Source organism: Onychostruthus taczanowskii, unplaced genomic scaffold (genome assembly GCF_017590055.1).
Source record: "Onychostruthus taczanowskii isolate IOZ18803 unplaced genomic scaffold, ASM1759005v1 scaffold18, whole genome shotgun sequence".
Taxonomy (NCBI): domain Eukaryota; kingdom Metazoa; phylum Chordata; class Aves; order Passeriformes; family Passeridae; genus Onychostruthus; species Onychostruthus taczanowskii.
This window is the reverse complement of record NW_024499017.1, coordinates 6,312,283-6,328,112: the sequence shown is the minus strand read 5'-3', so window position 1 is coordinate 6,328,112 and position 15,830 is coordinate 6,312,283. Positions and strand designations below refer to the sequence as shown.

The 15,830-nt window shown below is 63.5% G+C and overlaps 4 protein-coding genes across 5 annotated transcripts; 2 read left to right on the top strand and 2 right to left on the bottom strand.

The window, feature by feature from the left end:
- Positions 1-202: 202 nt before the first annotated feature.
- On the bottom strand, positions 203-2,289 carry LOC121334001 (chymotrypsinogen 2-like). The gene is made up of 7 exons (XM_041400857.1): positions 2,223-2,289; positions 1,997-2,100; positions 1,799-1,878; positions 1,607-1,685; positions 946-1,126; positions 448-581; positions 203-373 (listed from the first exon to the last, which is right to left on the bottom strand). The coding sequence occupies exons 1-7, from the start codon at positions 2,287-2,289 to the stop codon at positions 203-205; spliced, it is 816 nt and encodes a 271-aa protein (XP_041256791.1).
- A 695-nt stretch (positions 2,290-2,984) lies between these two features.
- LOC121334000 (chymotrypsinogen 2-like) lies at positions 2,985-5,071 on the top strand. Its single transcript, XM_041400856.1, has 7 exons — positions 2,985-3,051; positions 3,174-3,277; positions 3,396-3,475; positions 3,589-3,667; positions 4,148-4,328; positions 4,693-4,826; positions 4,901-5,071. Exons 1-7 carry the CDS (start codon positions 2,985-2,987, stop codon positions 5,069-5,071), a joined length of 816 nt encoding a protein of 271 aa, XP_041256790.1.
- A 633-nt stretch (positions 5,072-5,704) lies between these two features.
- Positions 5,705-7,052, top strand: LOC121333871 (probable D-lactate dehydrogenase, mitochondrial). The gene is made up of 4 exons (XM_041400638.1): positions 5,705-5,847; positions 5,960-6,072; positions 6,345-6,486; positions 6,569-7,052. Exons 1-4 carry the CDS (start codon positions 5,758-5,760, stop codon positions 6,746-6,748), a joined length of 525 nt encoding a protein of 174 aa, XP_041256572.1. The 5' UTR covers positions 5,705-5,757; the 3' UTR covers positions 6,749-7,052.
- A 126-nt stretch (positions 7,053-7,178) lies between these two features.
- BCAR1 (BCAR1 scaffold protein, Cas family member) lies at positions 7,179-13,963 on the bottom strand. 2 transcript variants are annotated; one of them, XM_041400637.1, is made up of 7 exons: positions 13,903-13,963; positions 12,389-13,078; positions 11,017-11,178; positions 10,688-10,792; positions 9,128-10,276; positions 8,829-8,918; positions 7,179-8,488 (listed from the first exon to the last, which is right to left on the bottom strand). In XM_041400637.1, the coding sequence occupies exons 1-7, from the start codon at positions 13,912-13,914 to the stop codon at positions 7,973-7,975; spliced, it is 2,724 nt and encodes a 907-aa protein (XP_041256571.1). In that variant the 5' UTR covers positions 13,915-13,963; the 3' UTR covers positions 7,179-7,972. The 2 variants fall into 2 exon arrangements, with proteins under 2 accessions (XP_041256571.1, XP_041256570.1); XM_041400636.1 differs by lacking the exon at positions 13,903-13,963 and having other exon boundaries at positions 12,389-13,875.
- Positions 13,964-15,830: the final 1,867 nt, after the last annotated feature.

Below are 15,830 nucleotides of genomic sequence, written 5' to 3'. Positions count from 1 at the left end.
CATCTGTCCCCATTCCCAGCCAGGTGTCCCCATGCTACTCTGCACTCCTGAACAGGTATCCTCATGCCCAGAGAACTGACCCCAGCCCACCATGCGCACCCATCCTCAGACCCCCGGCCACCCGCCTGCCCCGTGCCCTGCTCCCGAGCGTCCCGGCATGATGACACAGACATAGTGTGCTCAGGGGTTATTGCAGAGTTTATTACAGGCCTCCGTTGGCCTCCAGGATGGAGTCGATCCAGCTGATAAGCTTGGTGACACGGGCGTACACAGTGGGCATCTCGGTGTCGCAGGTGCTGCTGCCCCAGGAGACGATGCCCACCAGGTTCCAGGCGCCGTCCTTCTGGCACACCAGCGGGCCCCCGGAGTCGCCCTGCACGGGGCAGCGGGTGAGCGCCGGCCCGGGGCCCGGGGCCGCCGGGGGCAGCGGGGGCCAGGGACACCTACCATGCAGGAAGAGGCTCCGTCGGCGCCGGCACAGACCATCACATCACGGATGCGGAAGCCCCAGAACTGCTTGCACTGGGTGTTGGTGAGCAAGGGCAGAGCCACCTGCTGCAGCACCGCCGGCGTGTGCGAGGCTGCGGGACACGGGAGCGTCAGCGCCGGCACCGGCAGCGGAGAGGGAGTGGGGAAGGGGCTGGGACAGGGAGGACGGGACCGTGATGGTTGTGGACATGGGGACAGGATTGGGTCAGGCTTGGGGATGGGTGATGAGGATGAGGAATGGGACTGGGACAAAGATGGGGATACGGGAATGGGATGGGCATTCCGATTCAGATTTGCATGGGGATCTGGATGGGAAATTGCCATGAGCATTAGGATTCAGATGAGGATAGGGACTGACCACATGGATGAGGAAGGGAACAGCGGACAAGGATGGGGATGGGTATTTGGACGAGGCAGGGCACTGCAGTGGGGATGGGGGCAAGAAAGCGCAGTTACCGCTGGAGTCAGTGAGCCCCCAGCCAGTGGTGACGCAGGTCATTCCCCCCGGGAATTCGTCAGTGGCCTTGGGCAGGCAGACGGGGGACACGCGATCCGACAGCTGCGCCGGAGTGGCCAGTTTGATCAGGGTGATGTCGTCGTGGATGGTCAGCATGTTGAACTTGGGGTTCTTGAACACCTGAAGCACGCAGCACTGCTCTCAGCACCTGCACCCCCTGCCAGGGTGCCGGGCACCGGACACTCCACAGGGATCACTAGGGACCTTGGGGACCAATGGGGACCCCGGGGGCTGCTCCTGTGGGTGCCGTGATGGCAGGGTGTCTGAGCTGCAGGGCCCAGGCCCTGGGACACTGGGGAGCAGGGACACCCCAGGTCACGTCCCCTGCCGGCATGAAATGGACCCTGAGGCCTGAACCCTGAAATGAACCCCTGGGGCCTGAAGGATGAGTGGGAGCAGGGACACACCTCAGGGGATTGCAGTGCAGGGATGTGGGACACCATGGACACCCCAGGGAACCCTGACCCTCCGGATCAGGGGAACCGGGGGGGCTCCTCAGGAGCACAAACCCCAGGACAAGGGGGACCCGCACATAAGCTCCCAGGCCGCCTGTGCTGGCCGTGGGATCCCGCAGGCACACGGGCCCCGCGCCGGAGCTACCTTCTCGATTTTCAGTTCCTGCTGATCAGGGCCGGGTGCGTCCTGGTCGTAGGCGCCCACCACCACGGTGTCGGTTTTCCTGGGCACAGGCAGGCACTGAGCACGGGACGCCGGCACGGGGACAGCGCATTCCCAGAGCACCCCGTGCCCGTGCCCAGCCCCGGCCCGGCCGGCAGCAGAGCCGGTGCCTACCTGACGCCGCAGTGGGCAGCGGTGACCACCCAGTTCTCGCTGATCAGGGACCCGCCGCAGAAGTGGAAGCCGTTGTTGCGCTGGCGGGGAGAGCCGCCCTCAGCACCCGGCACGGCCGCCGGCACCGCCGCCGGCGAGCTCCGTGCCCGGCCCCCACACGGCGCCCACCCCTGCCCCCGGCCCGCCTCGGGCTCTCACCTGCAGGGACACCTGCCATGGCCAGGAGCCTGCCACCGCCGCCTCCCCGTTGACAATGCGGTTGTAGCCGCGGATGACGGGCGTGATGGCGGGCACGCCGCAGCCTGCGGGGCACAGACGGCCGTGGGACGGCGGCTCCAGCCACCCCGGCCCCCTTTCCCCTCCCCACCATTCCCACCCGCCCAAGCCCCGAGCCCACCCCGCCAAGCCCCACGACCCCACGCACTCTCAGGGAGGGCCGCACGGGCAAAGCCCGCCAGGGCCAGGCAGCTCAACACCCACAGCAGAGCCATTGCCACTTGTGAGGACAGACCTGCCCTGCACCTGGTGGCTCTTATCTGCACCCTTGGGCACCTCCCTGCTGCCCCTGGCCTTGCCACCGCGACCTTGGGAGATAACGTGGCAGCTGGTATTGTGCCACCGGCATATTGCCAGTACTTGAACTCTCTCACCCCACTCTTTGGTGTCGCAGGCACCTGGACCTCTGGATGAACCCTTATCTGCGTGGCAGCCTGGAAGGGCTCTGCAGACCCAGACCTAAGTGAACTCCATGGTCCTTCCAAATTCCACCACTCCATGGCAAAATGTGCAGGCAGCCCAGAAAACCCCACTGTATCTTTGGCTACAGCTGCAGCAGACTGAGCAGCACGTCAAGGCAGGGCATTCTGCTCCTCTACTCCACAATTCTGAGACTATGCATGCAGTGCTGTGTCCAACTATGGTACCCCAATTATGAAGGACATGGGCGAGCTGGAATGATTCCAAGAACATTTAGGTGCCAGCATTTAGTCCAGGCCAGTGCTGTCCCACAGCCATAGCCAAGGCTACTGGCTCCAGGTGTCATGCTCCCAGGCTATTTCCTGGAGAAGTTCCAGCTGCCACGTTATCTCCCAAGGTCTCGGTGGCAAGGCCAGGGGCAGCAGGGAGGTGCCCAAGGGTGCAGATAAGAGCCACCAGGTGCAGGGCAGGTCTGTCCTCACAAGTGGCAATGGCTCTGCTGTGGGTGTTGAGCTGCCTGGCCCTGGCGGGCTTTGCCCGTGCGGCCCTCCCTGAGAGTGCGTGGGGTCGTGGGGCTTGGCGGGGTGGGCTCGGGGCTTGGGCGGGTGGGAATGGTGGGGAGGGGAAAGGGGGCCGGGGTGGCTGGAGCCGCCGTCCCACGGCCGTCTGTGCCCCGCAGGCTGCGGCGTGCCCGCCATCACGCCCGTCATCCGCGGCTACAACCGCATTGTCAACGGGGAGGCGGCGGTGGCAGGCTCCTGGCCATGGCAGGTGTCCCTGCAGGTGAGAGCCCGAGGCGGGCCGGGGGCAGGGGTGGGCGCCGTGTGGGGGCCGGGCACGGAGCTCGCCGGCGGCGGTGCCGGCGGCCGTGCCGGGTGCTGAGGGCGGCTCTCCCCGCCAGCGCAACAACGGCTTCCACTTCTGCGGCGGGTCCCTGATCAGCGAGAACTGGGTGGTCACCGCTGCCCACTGCGGCGTCAGGTAGGCACCGGCTCTGCTGCCGGCCGGGCCGGGGCTGGGCACGGGCACGGGGTGCTCTGGGAATGCGCTGTCCCCGTGCCGGCGTCCCGTGCTCAGTGCCTGCCTGTGCCCAGGAAAACCGACACCGTGGTGGTGGGCGCCTACGACCAGGACGCACCCGGCCCTGATCAGCAGGAACTGAAAATCGAGAAGGTAGCTCCGGCGCGGGGCCCGTGTGCCTGCGGGATCCCACGGCCAGCACAGGCGGCCTGGGAGCTTATGTGCGGGTCCCCCTTGTCCTGGGGTTTGTGCTCCTGAGGAGCCCCCCCGGTTCCCCTGATCCGGAGGGTCAGGGTTCCCTGGGGTGTCCATGGTGTCCCACATCCCTGCACTGCAATCCCCTGAGGTGTGTCCCTGCTCCCACTCATCCTTCAGGCCCCAGGGGTTCATTTCAGGGTTCAGGCCTCAGGGTCCATTTCATGCCGGCAGGGGACGTGACCTGGGGTGTCCCTGCTCCCCAGTGTCCCAGGGCCTGGGCCCTGCAGCTCAGACACCCTGCCATCACGGCACCCACAGGAGCAGCCCCCGGGGTCCCCATTGGTCCCCAAGGTCCCTAGTGATCCCTGTGGAGTGTCCGGTGCCCGGCACCCTGGCAGGGGGTGCAGGTGCTGAGAGCAGTGCTGCGTGCTTCAGGTGTTCAAGAACCCCAAGTTCAACATGCTGACCATCCACGACGACATCACCCTGATCAAACTGGCCACTCCGGCGCAGCTGTCGGATCGCGTGTCCCCCGTCTGCCTGCCCAAGGCCACTGACGAATTCCCGGGGGGAATGACCTGCGTCACCACTGGCTGGGGGCTCACTGACTCCAGCGGTAACTGCGCTTTCTTGCCCCCATCCCCACTGCAGTGCCCTGCCTCGTCCAAATACCCATCCCCATCCTTGTCCGCTGTTCCCTTCCTCATCCATGTGGTCAGTCCCTATCCTCATCTGAATCCTAATGCTCATGGCAATTTCCCATCCAGATCCCCATGCAAATCTGAATCGGAATGCCCATCCCATTCCCGTATCCCCATCTTTGTCCCAGTCCCATTCCTCATCCTCATCACCCATCCCCAAGCCTGACCCAATCCTGTCCCCACGTCCACAACCATCACGGTCCCGTCCTCCCTGTCCCAGCCCCTTCCCCATTCCCTCTCCGCTGCCGGTGCCGGCGCTGACGCTCCCGTGTCCCGCAGCCTCGCACACGCCGGCGGTGCTGCAGCAGGTGGCTCTGCCCTTGCTCACCAACACCCAGTGCAAGCAGTTCTGGGGCTTCCGCATCCGTGATGTGATGGTCTGTGCCGGCGCCGACGGAGCCTCTTCCTGCATGGTAGGTGTCCCTGGCCCCCGCTGCCCCCGGCGGCCCCGGGCCCCGGGCCGGCGCTCACCCGCTGCCCCGTGCAGGGCGACTCCGGGGGCCCGCTGGTGTGCCAGAAGGACGGCGCCTGGAACCTGGTGGGCATCGTCTCCTGGGGCAGCAGCACCTGCGACACCGAGATGCCCACTGTGTACGCCCGTGTCACCAAGCTTATCAGCTGGATCGACTCCATCCTGGAGGCCAACGGAGGCCTGTAATAAACTCTGCAATAACCCCTGAGCACACTATGTCTGTGTCATCATGCCGGGACGCTCGGGAGCAGGGCACGGGGCAGGCGGGTGGCCGGGGGTCTGAGGATGGGTGCGCATGGTGGGCTGGGGTCAGTTCTCTGGGCATGAGGATACCTGTTCAGGAGTGCAGAGTAGCATGGGGACACCTGGCTGGGAATGGGGACAGATGGATAGGGGGGCATGGGGACGCCTGACTGGGAATAGGGACAGATGGACAGGGGGACTTGGGCACACCTGCTTGGGAATGGGGACAGATGGATAGGGAGACATGGGGACTCCTGTGCCTGAACGGGGAAAGCTGGCTGTGCATGGGAACAGAGGGACAGAGGGCATGGGGACCCCTGACTGGGAATGGGGACAGATGGGCAGGGGGACATGGGGACTCGTGTCTGGGAAGGGAGGAGCGTGGGGACATGTGGTCTCCTGTGGGGTGATGGGCCCCTGACCAGCTGTGGGGATACTTGAGCAGGCATGGGGACACCTGTGATGGTCGGGGCCATGGTGAATGCAGTGACTCGGCCCAGGCAGGGGACAGCATGGGAACATGAGCCCAGGCACTGGTGGCGTGTGACTGGAGCCACCTTAAGGTGTCAGCGTGGGGGAGGGACAGACAGGCTGCGGGGAGGGCAGTGTCCCTGTCCTGTGCAGTTCCCATGTTCCAGTTCTTGTCCCGTTGCAACATGGCCCTTCGGAGGGTGCTGGCGCTGGCGGCAGCCCCGGGGCGCCGCAGCAGCAGCTCCAAGGTGGGGCCAGGGCTCCAAAGCCACTCGGCTCCTGACGTGGCCACTTGGCCTCGTGCCCGCGATCGGACCCTCCCCAGGGATCCCTGACGGGTCCTCGTTGTTCCCCCCGCAGCCCTCGCTGGCCCCTGACTTCGTGGAGGCCCTGAGGGCCGTGGTCGGGGCCCCCAATGTCTCCACGGCCACAGCGGTGCGGGAGCAGCACGGCCACGATGAGTCCATGCACCCGTGAGTGCCCCGGCAGCTGGGAGCCCCGGGGAGGGGAAGGACCGTGGCAAGGGGAAGGCTCGTAGGGAAGGAAAGAGATCCGGGCAAGGCAGGAGCCATTGGAAAGGGAAGGGTCATGGGGCAGGGGGCTGGGTCCGGGAATGGGAACTGTTTGGGAAGACAAGGGGCCGTGGGGAAGGCAAGGGCCACGTGACAAGTGGCAGGCTGGGGAAGGGCCATGGGGAGGCTCAAGTGGTTCAGTCAGTTGGTCAGTGGTGCTGCCTGTGCCCCAGCTGTGCCCCCCCGGACGTCGTGGTGTGGCCCCAGGCCGTGGGGCAGGTGCAGGAGCTGGCAGCCCTCTGTCACCGCCACCGTGTGCCCATGGTGCCCTTCGGCACCGGTACCGGCCTGGAAGGAGGCGTCAATGCCGTGCAGGTACGGGCTGCCCCGACACCTCTGACCCCCAGGGGCTCTCGGTGCCCGGCCGTGCCCAGACCCCCGGGTGCCCCTGTGCCAGGGCGGTGTCTGCTTTGACCTGAGCCGCATGGACGCCATCGCAGAGCTGAGCCTCGAGGACTTCTCGGTGACGGTGGAGCCCGGTGTCACCCGCAAGGCCCTCAATAAGCACCTGCGTGGCACGGGGCTCTGGTTCCCTGTCGGTACTGTGGGCACGAGGGGGTCATGGAGCTGGGGGTGACAGCTCTGGAGGGGCTGGTGATGGCTCCACACCTGAGGAGCCTCTATGAGTGAGGGTGCCATGGTTCTTATGGTTCTGGATGGGTTGAATTGCCAGGACCAGGAATGCTTGCGGTCATGGGTGACCATCCTCTCTGCCACACCAAACCCCTAGGTCCCACAGTGACCATGGCCCCTGTCAAGGTGCTGTGAGGGACACTCATCTCATACTGGTTTTGGGGCCATGTGGGCCCCAGTGCCCTGCTTTTCCACCCCTCATTTTCCCCCAACATGCTCTTAAGACCAGTCCCTTGTGTCATATTAACCCTCTGTGCACCAGCAGTGTCCAAAGGCTAGGAGATATTTTCAGAGGACAGGATCTCTCCAGCACTGCCACAGGGTCTCTCCCTCACCCCAGCAGGCAAACGCAGATACCCAGGAGATAAGGGATGTTTCTAGGCAAATCTTTATACTGCTGAGGGACTTGGGGCCATGTTTTGGAGGGGGCTGCCACGTGGTAGCTCCGGGAACCAGCGGAAGCTTCCCCTGTGTTCAAAAGGCACCAATTTTGGTTCGCATTTCGGTTACAGCTGGTACTGTAGCACAACCCGAGACATGAGAACGCACAAGTTAGCCCCTTCCTGCCCCAGCAGCTCCCCACCACCCCTAACACCCCTGGGGACCCCTATCCCCAGCCTCCAGCACACAAGGGGACAGTACAACCCATCTCTGTCACACTGTCCCACCATCACAGGGCATGGCTTCCACACCATTAGGACCTCCTGGCCACCGTGGAGTTTCTCCAGAGTGCACCATAGAGTCCTCCCGAGAGCAGAGCAGCCACAGCATCACAAAGGGCATCTTAAATTGCATCTCAAGTCATCAGGCACATCCTTGACTCATCAGGGACATGGCCCCATGCCCTTCAGCCCAGAACTGGCTGCCGGTTTTGTATGGAGAGAGGACAGTGGGGAAGGAGTGGACATAGATCCATCTCCCAGCTTTGCTTCACTACGGACACAGCTCAAACCATTCCTGGCCCCTGGCCACAGGGAGGAGGAAGGGATATGATGGCTGCAGCCCCTCACCTCTATTCCCACAGAGCCCCAGCCCCCCGGTGTGCGTGGGAGTCTCTATGTACATGTCTGCTTACACCGGGCAGAGAGGACTTGCAACTTGCATGGAGGGAAATGCATGTCTTGGGAAGGGTGGGGGCCAGATAGAGGGGACAGTGGCCCTGAGGCAATCACATGGCTGCCAGCTGGCCCAGCACCATCCTGAACTGCTGCGTGCTGTTGGCGAGGTCCTTGACACGCTCCACCATGTCCTTGGAGGCAGAAGGAGACGGGTAGTGGAGGGCAGCTGCCTTGGTGGTCATCACGATCTCCTTGAGCATCTCACAGAGGAGGTTGCTGTAGTGCATCACCTTGTGCTGGACGTCCTGGGCCTTGGCCTGGCGGGACAGCGTGTCCCCAATAAAGACGAGCTTGTGGGCACTGAGGATGACAAACTTGCTGTGGGCCACGAAGATCTTGGGAGGTTGGTTGGTGCTGACAGCAGTGAAGAAGGCATCGACAGCATTGGTGAGCGTGGTGAGGTTGGCCTCGCACTGCTCCAGGTAGAAGAGGAGGAGCTGGCGGTCAGCAGGACACAGAGTCCCACCGGCCCGCGCGGGGCTGTAGTGCTGGGGGGGGCTCCAGTTGGACACGTCGTTGTCGATGGGGCGCGTCACCTCCTGCTCCAGCCGCTCAAACTGCTTCAGCTGTGGGAGAGACAGGCATGGGGCAGGGTGGCCACTGAGCCAGCACCTGCTCCCCTCCATGGAACCACCAGCACAGGTGGCCATGGCCACCAGCCCCAGGGAACACAGTGAGAGACAGTGCCAGCCCCAGGACAGCCATGCTAGGCTCCTCTCCAGGATCAAAGTGCCTACTCCCCTCTTTACTAGCATAGCACTGGTATGGAAGGCAAGGTAGAATGCACCATGAGAATATCCAGGGAAGAGGGCTGTGGTCAGACCAGCAGCAGAGGCTACAATTGAAGCAAGACATGGGGCCCTGTGTATAGCAGCATCCACCTGCCTGCCCCAGTGTCCTCCTTACCTGCTGGTGCTCCAGCTGGTCCTTGCTCTGCCGGATGATGTTGCCTTTCTCCAGCAGCTCCTTCTGGGTCTTCTCAAATTCTTCCTTGCCCTGCAGGGGCAGACATGGAAGGGGTCAGCAACATCAGCCTTGACAGAGAGCCCCTACCTGCCCTGGGACATCCCTGGTCCACAAAGCCCTCACGTTGGAGGGTAAGAGCAAAGCATAGGCAGAAGCAGAGCTGCCTAATCCCCCCCTGTGTCAGAGAGCCACCATCATAAACACTCCCTGTGGGAAGCAGCCCCCATACCCGTGCCCACCTGGAGATGGACATAGTCATAATCCTCCATCCAGCCACTCTCGCTGTTCTCGTAGGGTCCATCAGGTGACTCCTGGGCCAGCAACTTGGGAGGGGAGGGCAGGGGCCGTGACTGGATGCTGCTGGCCTTGTCGGAGGGGTGAGGGGGCCCATGGCCACCACTCTCCACCGCCGGCTTTGTCCGTTTGAAGAGAAGGGAGGCATTGCCATGTAGGAAGGAAGCCAATTGCTTAGTGTCATCAGGAACACCACGTGAGTGCATGATGAAGTGCTCCAAGTCATCTGTGCCCGGCTTGCTGCTGGCCAGAGCACTGGGGGCCCAGTGGCAAGCGTCCAGCGCTTGGCCGTGCCGTGCCAGGGCCTGGTAGACCTCCTCCATCTTCTGCAGCTGCTTGCTGAGCTTGGTGTAGAGAGAGCGGTCAGAGGCCTGGGCAGCATTGCCCACTGCGCCCCGGGCAAACTCCAGCAGGTCCCGGAGGGCCGTCCGGACGCCCTCGGCTGCCCCACGGATGTTGGCAGCATTGGCCTCCATGTGCTCGGGGCTGCGCCAGTTGGTGCTGATAAAGGACATGAGGTAGGAGACAGCGCTGCTGACGCCACTCTGGAGCTTGGCCAGTGTCTCCATGGCGGCATCCAAGTCCAGGGAGAACTCCTTGCCGGCTCCCTTAGCCGGCTCCTTCACAGGCACCACGTCCAGCGAGGATGTGGAGATGTTGCTGCGGGTGCTGCCTGTGCTGGAAGCCGAGAGGCGCTTGGCATCGGCACCCTTGGCCTCGCGGTCTACTTGTGGTGGGACATCATAGATATACTCGCCCTCTGTGTCCACAGAGCCCTTGCCTGGGGCGTGCAGGTCCCGGGGCACATCGTACACCTCCTGGGAGGGGAAGGTGGATCCCCCCAGCTTCTTGAGGCTGGGGGGCACGTCGTAGATCTCGTGGGAGAGTGGAAGCTCAGGAGCACCTTTCCCAGCTGCCGGAGGCACGTCGTAGACATCCTCTGGCAAGTAGGGCTCCTGCTGGGCCAGGATCAGGGGGTGGCGGGAGGGGTCGAAGGCTTTCTGCTTGGCAAAGGCGGGTGGCACATCATAGGTCTCCTCCCGTGCTGGGCCATCTGGCACGTCCTTGCTCACTGAGGGGGGGACATCGTACACCTGCAAGGGCAGAACAGTGGCACTGTCAGCATTGCTGGGAGAGGTGGCCTGGGGCAGGTGTGGAGGCACAGGCTGGCTGCCCTGAGCTGCAGGGCACACAAGTGCCAGCACTGAGCATCCAAGACAGCACTGGGATGAAGCCATGCACCCCAGGGGTGCCCCTGTCCTTTGGCACAGGAATCAAAAAATCCTAGAGCAGCCCAGGTTGGAAGGGACTTTGAAAGATCATCTGGTCCAACCTCATTCCCTGGATGTGAACATCCAACAACCCATTCCTTGGCATTCTGAAAGCCTCCAGTGCCAGGGACATCACCATAGCTATGGGGAGACTGATTTAGTAAATTATTTTTCTCCCTGTAAAAATCTGTCATTCTTACACAAAGAAGCTGGGAGCTTCCCAGCAGCACTTACAGTTTGGTGCAAGTTCTTCTCCACGCTGGGGGGCACATCGTAGATCTCTTGCCCCGGGTCCTGTCCATTGGGACCCTTCACTGCCATGGGAGGAGTGTCATAGACCTGGAGGGGGGAACACAGGACGATGTGTCAGAGATGGTGTGGCCACCCACCTCTTCTTAGGGACCAGCTGGGAATGGTGGAGGTGGTCAGAAGTGGCACTAAGGTCCATAAAATATAGTTTTGGGTGCAATTTAGCCTGGTATGGATCTCAGGCTGTAACAGATCATCTCCCATTTTTAAGGGCAGAGCCAGAGACTCCCCCCTGACACCCCAAGCAGCCTCACCTCCTGGCTGAACTGGCTCGGGACCCCTCCTCGGACAGGTGGCACGTCATAGATCTCCTGGGAACCTGTGGAGATTAGGTGGCGCGGGAAATCGTACTCAACCTGCTCACCCTTGGGGGAGTCATAGACATACACCTGGCCCACTCGGGTGGGCACCAGCACCTGGAAAGAGGGAAAAGACATGATGTGGGCACTACCGAGCATCTCCCACCCTGCATCATTTCCCCAAAACCCAGCAACGGGACCACAGAGAGGACGGTTGCTGGATTCCGTACTGGATTGCCTGGAATTAGGGTCTGCCCGGTGCCACGGGAGGGCGCTCCCCGGCCGGGCGTGCGGCGATGCCGGGGACGGGATGATATCACCGGTTATTTATAGCGGCGATAGAGTCTCAGCGAGAGACAAAGCCCGGCCGGCACAGCCGTGGCATGCAGAAAGCAACGGCCGATCCAGGCATGGGCCGGGGTCTGCCAACGCCTGGAGTTCCCTCCCTACCCACAGCTCCGTGCCTGAATGGGTCATTTCATGGTGACACCAGCGCAGAAAACAACCAAACCCAGAGGGTAATGGCACCCTGCCCAACCACTGCCAAGCAGGGCTGAGGCGCTGGGCTGGTTCTTCCTTTTCGGATGTTCCTTGTGCCCTGGCTGTGATTTGGCAGCTCCCTCCCCTCACTGGCTGCTTCCCAGGGGTATGAGTTGGAGTAGCCTTCCCGGAAACCACGATACTGAAAGCACCTCACTCCTCTTCCCTGGGATGACGTGCCAGGGTTAGGGGCAGAGCCAGAAGGAGGCTGGTGTCCAGGATGGAGCCGTTAGGTTCCATGCTGGGGACAGCCTGGTGGCTCACCTTTGCCTCACCAGTGTACCTAGCAAGTACTGGCAGGCTGCCTGGCACAGTCGGGAAATGCTGGCACTGCCCGTCTGTTCCTGTGCACGCTCCCAGGAGGAATAAAATCTCACAGCATTGTGCTGGGTACCACAGCTACTTCCACAGCTCCAGAACCTGGCATCCCAAAAGAGCTCTTGGCTTACAAACACTTTGTGCCCATACCAAACACACTGCCATGCCCTGGGTGACACCAGCAGAGCCCACATAAGAGACCACAAGGACCAGAGTGCTGAATGCTGTGCTAGCCCCAAGAGGGGTACCCAACCGGGGCACCTCAGCCACTGCAAGGACTCTCCCAGTGCACCCACTCCTGCCAGCAGTGTGGGCAAGGATGCCCACACAACCCCAGCAATGGGCACATGGGCTGCCTGCTCCAAGCGTAGCAAGCTGAGAAACCCAAGCTGTGCCACCCACTTGTACCCATGGACCACAGAGCACCCCACAAACACAACACACTCCCAGTCCAGTCTCCCGATCCTACCTTTCCCTGGGGCTTGTGCCCTTCCCAGCTCCTCATGTCCAGTGACGGTGGCACCTGGTAGATTTCTTGAGCCTGACCAGCTGAAGGAGGAACCTGGTAGACATCCTGGGGGGGACTGGCAGAGCCCCCTGGGTACGCCTCTGCTGCCTGGCCCAGGGAGGGGGGAACCTGGTAGATTTCCTGGCCGGGGTTGGGGAAGGTGTGGGGAGGTGCCTGCTTCGGGTAGGTGGAAGGCTGTTTAGCTGGGGCAGGAGGAAACTGTCCGGTGGGTGCAGAGCCCGGGTACAGACCCTGCTGTCCCTTGTTGGGGACTGGCATCAGATAGACATTGTCCCCTTGGGGGGCATAAGCAGGGTGCATGGGGGTGTACTGCGAGGCGGGCGACAGCGGGGTGTAGCCCCCTTGGTGGTGGAAGGGCAGAGCCGGCTGGGGTACAGATGGCTGCGGCGGTGCCTGCCCCTGTGCAGGGGCAGGCGCTTGCTGCTGTGGCTGCTTCTTGTCGTACATCCCCACGAGAATCTTGAGGCGGTTCCCGGGAACGATGCCCTGCCGGCCATGGAGCGAACAGAGCCACCAGCCATCCAGCCCCTGCGTGTTGCGCTCCAGCACCGTCATGATGTCGCCCTTGCGGAAGGAGAGCTCGTCCGGGGACTCGGCCACGTTGTCGTACAGCGCCTTGGCCAGCACGTTCTGGAAGAGAGCCCCGCGCCGGGGCGGTGAGCCGGGCCCCGCCGGCCGGTGGGGCGTCATCCCGGCGGGCGACAGCGGGGCGAAAGCTCAGCACCGGGACGGAGCCCCGCGGGCCGGGGGCTTCGCCGCGCAGCTCCCGCCAGCTGGATCTCCCCGTTCCAGCTACCGCGGGATTCCTCGCTGGAGCAAAACCCACCCTTCCCAGAGGTGGTGCTGGGAAGGGGCCGGGCCCTTCCGCCTCCCCGATTTCGGGGGGCCTCCTCTGCCTCTCCCGCCCCTTCCCTCCGCCGACGGGGAGGAAGTGCCGGGGCGGTGAGTCAGCCGCGGCCGTGGCCATCGCACGGCACCCGACGTCGGGCCCGGGCCCCTTCTACCCCGCGGGGTCCCCGAGCCGGGCCTCGGCGGCACCTGCCGGGGCCGCCCGGGGCCGCGGCGGCGGGACAGGTCGCGGCCCGCCCGGGATGGCGGGGCCGGACTCCCGGCTGTCCCGCGGCCCTGCCCGCCGCCCGTGCCGCCCCGCCCGGTGGGGCGGAGGCCTGGGGAGGCCCCTGGCCCCGCTGGGCCCCCCGCGAGCCCGCAGCTCCCTGACCCGCCGGGAGGGAGGGGGGCAGGCAAGGCCTGGCCGTCTCGGAGCGGAGGAGCTCGGCCAAGGTCACGCCAGTGGGATCGGCCGCACAGGAGAGGCCCTGCCCCGGCCGAGCGGTGAGGGGGCCGAGGCCTTCCTCCTCATCCTCCCCCTCCAACAGGGCCCGCCAGCAGCCGTTCCCCCGCGCCCTATCTGTCCCCGCACACGCCCCCGTGTCCTCCTCCTCGCCCCCGCTCACCAGGTAGTTCATCTTCCCGCGGGGCCGCTCCGGCCGCAGCGGGCCGGGCGCGGGGCCGGGTGCGGGGGGCGCCGTAGGGATCGTTATAGCGCCGCGCGCGCCCGGCCCGGCCGCTCCGCCCGCCCCCATTGGCTGCGCCCGCCCGGCAGGCGGGGCCCAAGGCGAGGGGCGGGGAAAGGGGCGGGGTCTATGTCGAGGGGCGGGGCGGGCACGGGGGCGCGGGGTGAGCAAGGCACGTGTAAAGGGGGATATGACACCGACCAGGGGGGTGTGACACCGGCCAGAGGAGGATATGACACCGACCGGGGGGGGGTGACACCGACCAGGGGCTGTGGCCAAGTGCCACAAAGGGTAAGAGGAGCGGAAGAGGTGTGCAACAGATGTGCACTGAGGGGTGTGCAACAGGTGTTGTAGTGAGCCTGTGCCTGGTGTGTAACAAAGACTGTATGCAATGTGCAAATGAAGGAAAAAGGCTCTGCAATGGGCCTTGTGTGTGATGATAAAAGGTCATTAAAGGTTAATGTGTGTGTAACAGGTGTGCAATGGGTGTGCAATAAGGGGGAGCAGTAAGGTAACTGGGGAGTTCTGGGGTGTGTAATGGGCATGGTGTGTAACAGCAGGGGCATACAAGGGGCAGGTGGTGGGTAGCTGTAGGTGCAATGGCACACAGGGCACACCCTGGCACACAGGGCACACCATGGTACCCGTGGCACACCACAGCTGCCTGTCTGGCCTGTTCCAACAGCCTGGCTGCATGGCCCATGGACACCCCAACAGCTGGTAAGGCTGGGTTTGGCATCACTGTGTGCTGTAGCACAGCCCCTGCCATGGCCTGCCGAGAGCCGGGAGCAGCCTGGGAGGGCGGCTGCAGCTGGGAGCTGCGTGAGGCACACATGGGAGCTGCATGGGGGCACCGGACCATGCACGGACTGCACGGACACCCCTGCTGCTCCCCAGGCGTGCGAGAGCCAGAGCACACGGGAACAAAGGGAAGGGACACGGGGTGCCTGCAGCCCCTGAGCTCATGGGCAGTGAGTGGGCCTGAGCGAGTGGTGCGTGTGGAGACAGGCCAGGAATGTGCCCCTGACTGCAGTGCCATCCCCAGCACGGCATTTCCTCTCACCCTCCGGGGTCACTTTCAGGCCACAGCAGGGTGGGGCGGCAGAGCTGAGGCCAAACTGCAAACACTTGCCCTTCCCCAAAAAGCGGTGTGTGAGCCACCGCCACTGTCCCCAGCTTGGAGGCGAGTGTCCCTGTGTATCACTGCAGAAAGGGAAACTGAGGCACAGCTGTGGCTGGGACGCATCCGGTGGCGGGGCTGCGGTCGCGCCCGCAAACCGCGGCTGCCCCGGCGGGCCCAGCCTGAGGGCTGCGGTTTCCTCTTGTTGGTGACAGCGGTGACAGCGCAGGCACTGAGCACCCTGGGCATCCTTGGGATGGGCTCCAGGCTCCCCAGCCTCTCTTCTGCCGCTCTGCAGCCGATCCCGTGAAGCCAGGCTGTGTTTCCTTTGGAGACCCTCAGTCTGTGGGCCCACCAGGCCAGCAGTGAGGGTTTCCTGGGATCCCTGAGGTGTCCCCAGGGTGAAGCTGACACCATATGACTTCAGGCAGGTGCTGAGGGGCCATAAGCCCCCTGCTTTTGGACTTAAAAGCAGTGGGAATATCACTTTTCCCTCTCCCTGTGTTGATGCTCAGATCAAAGTGCACACTGTCAAACTCAATCCCATTTTTGGTCCATCAGAGCCAAAAATCACTGCTTGCATCTGCTGAGCACCCCAAGCTGGCAACAGCTCCTGCACATGCCTGCTTCCACAGCCAGGCACCCATGGGGCAACAGGCACCAGCAGGCCTTCCTAAGACTTCTCCTACCTTTGAGAAAATGAAATGCCAAGAAGAAGATGAAAAGTGGAGCCTTCCAGGGACCCTGC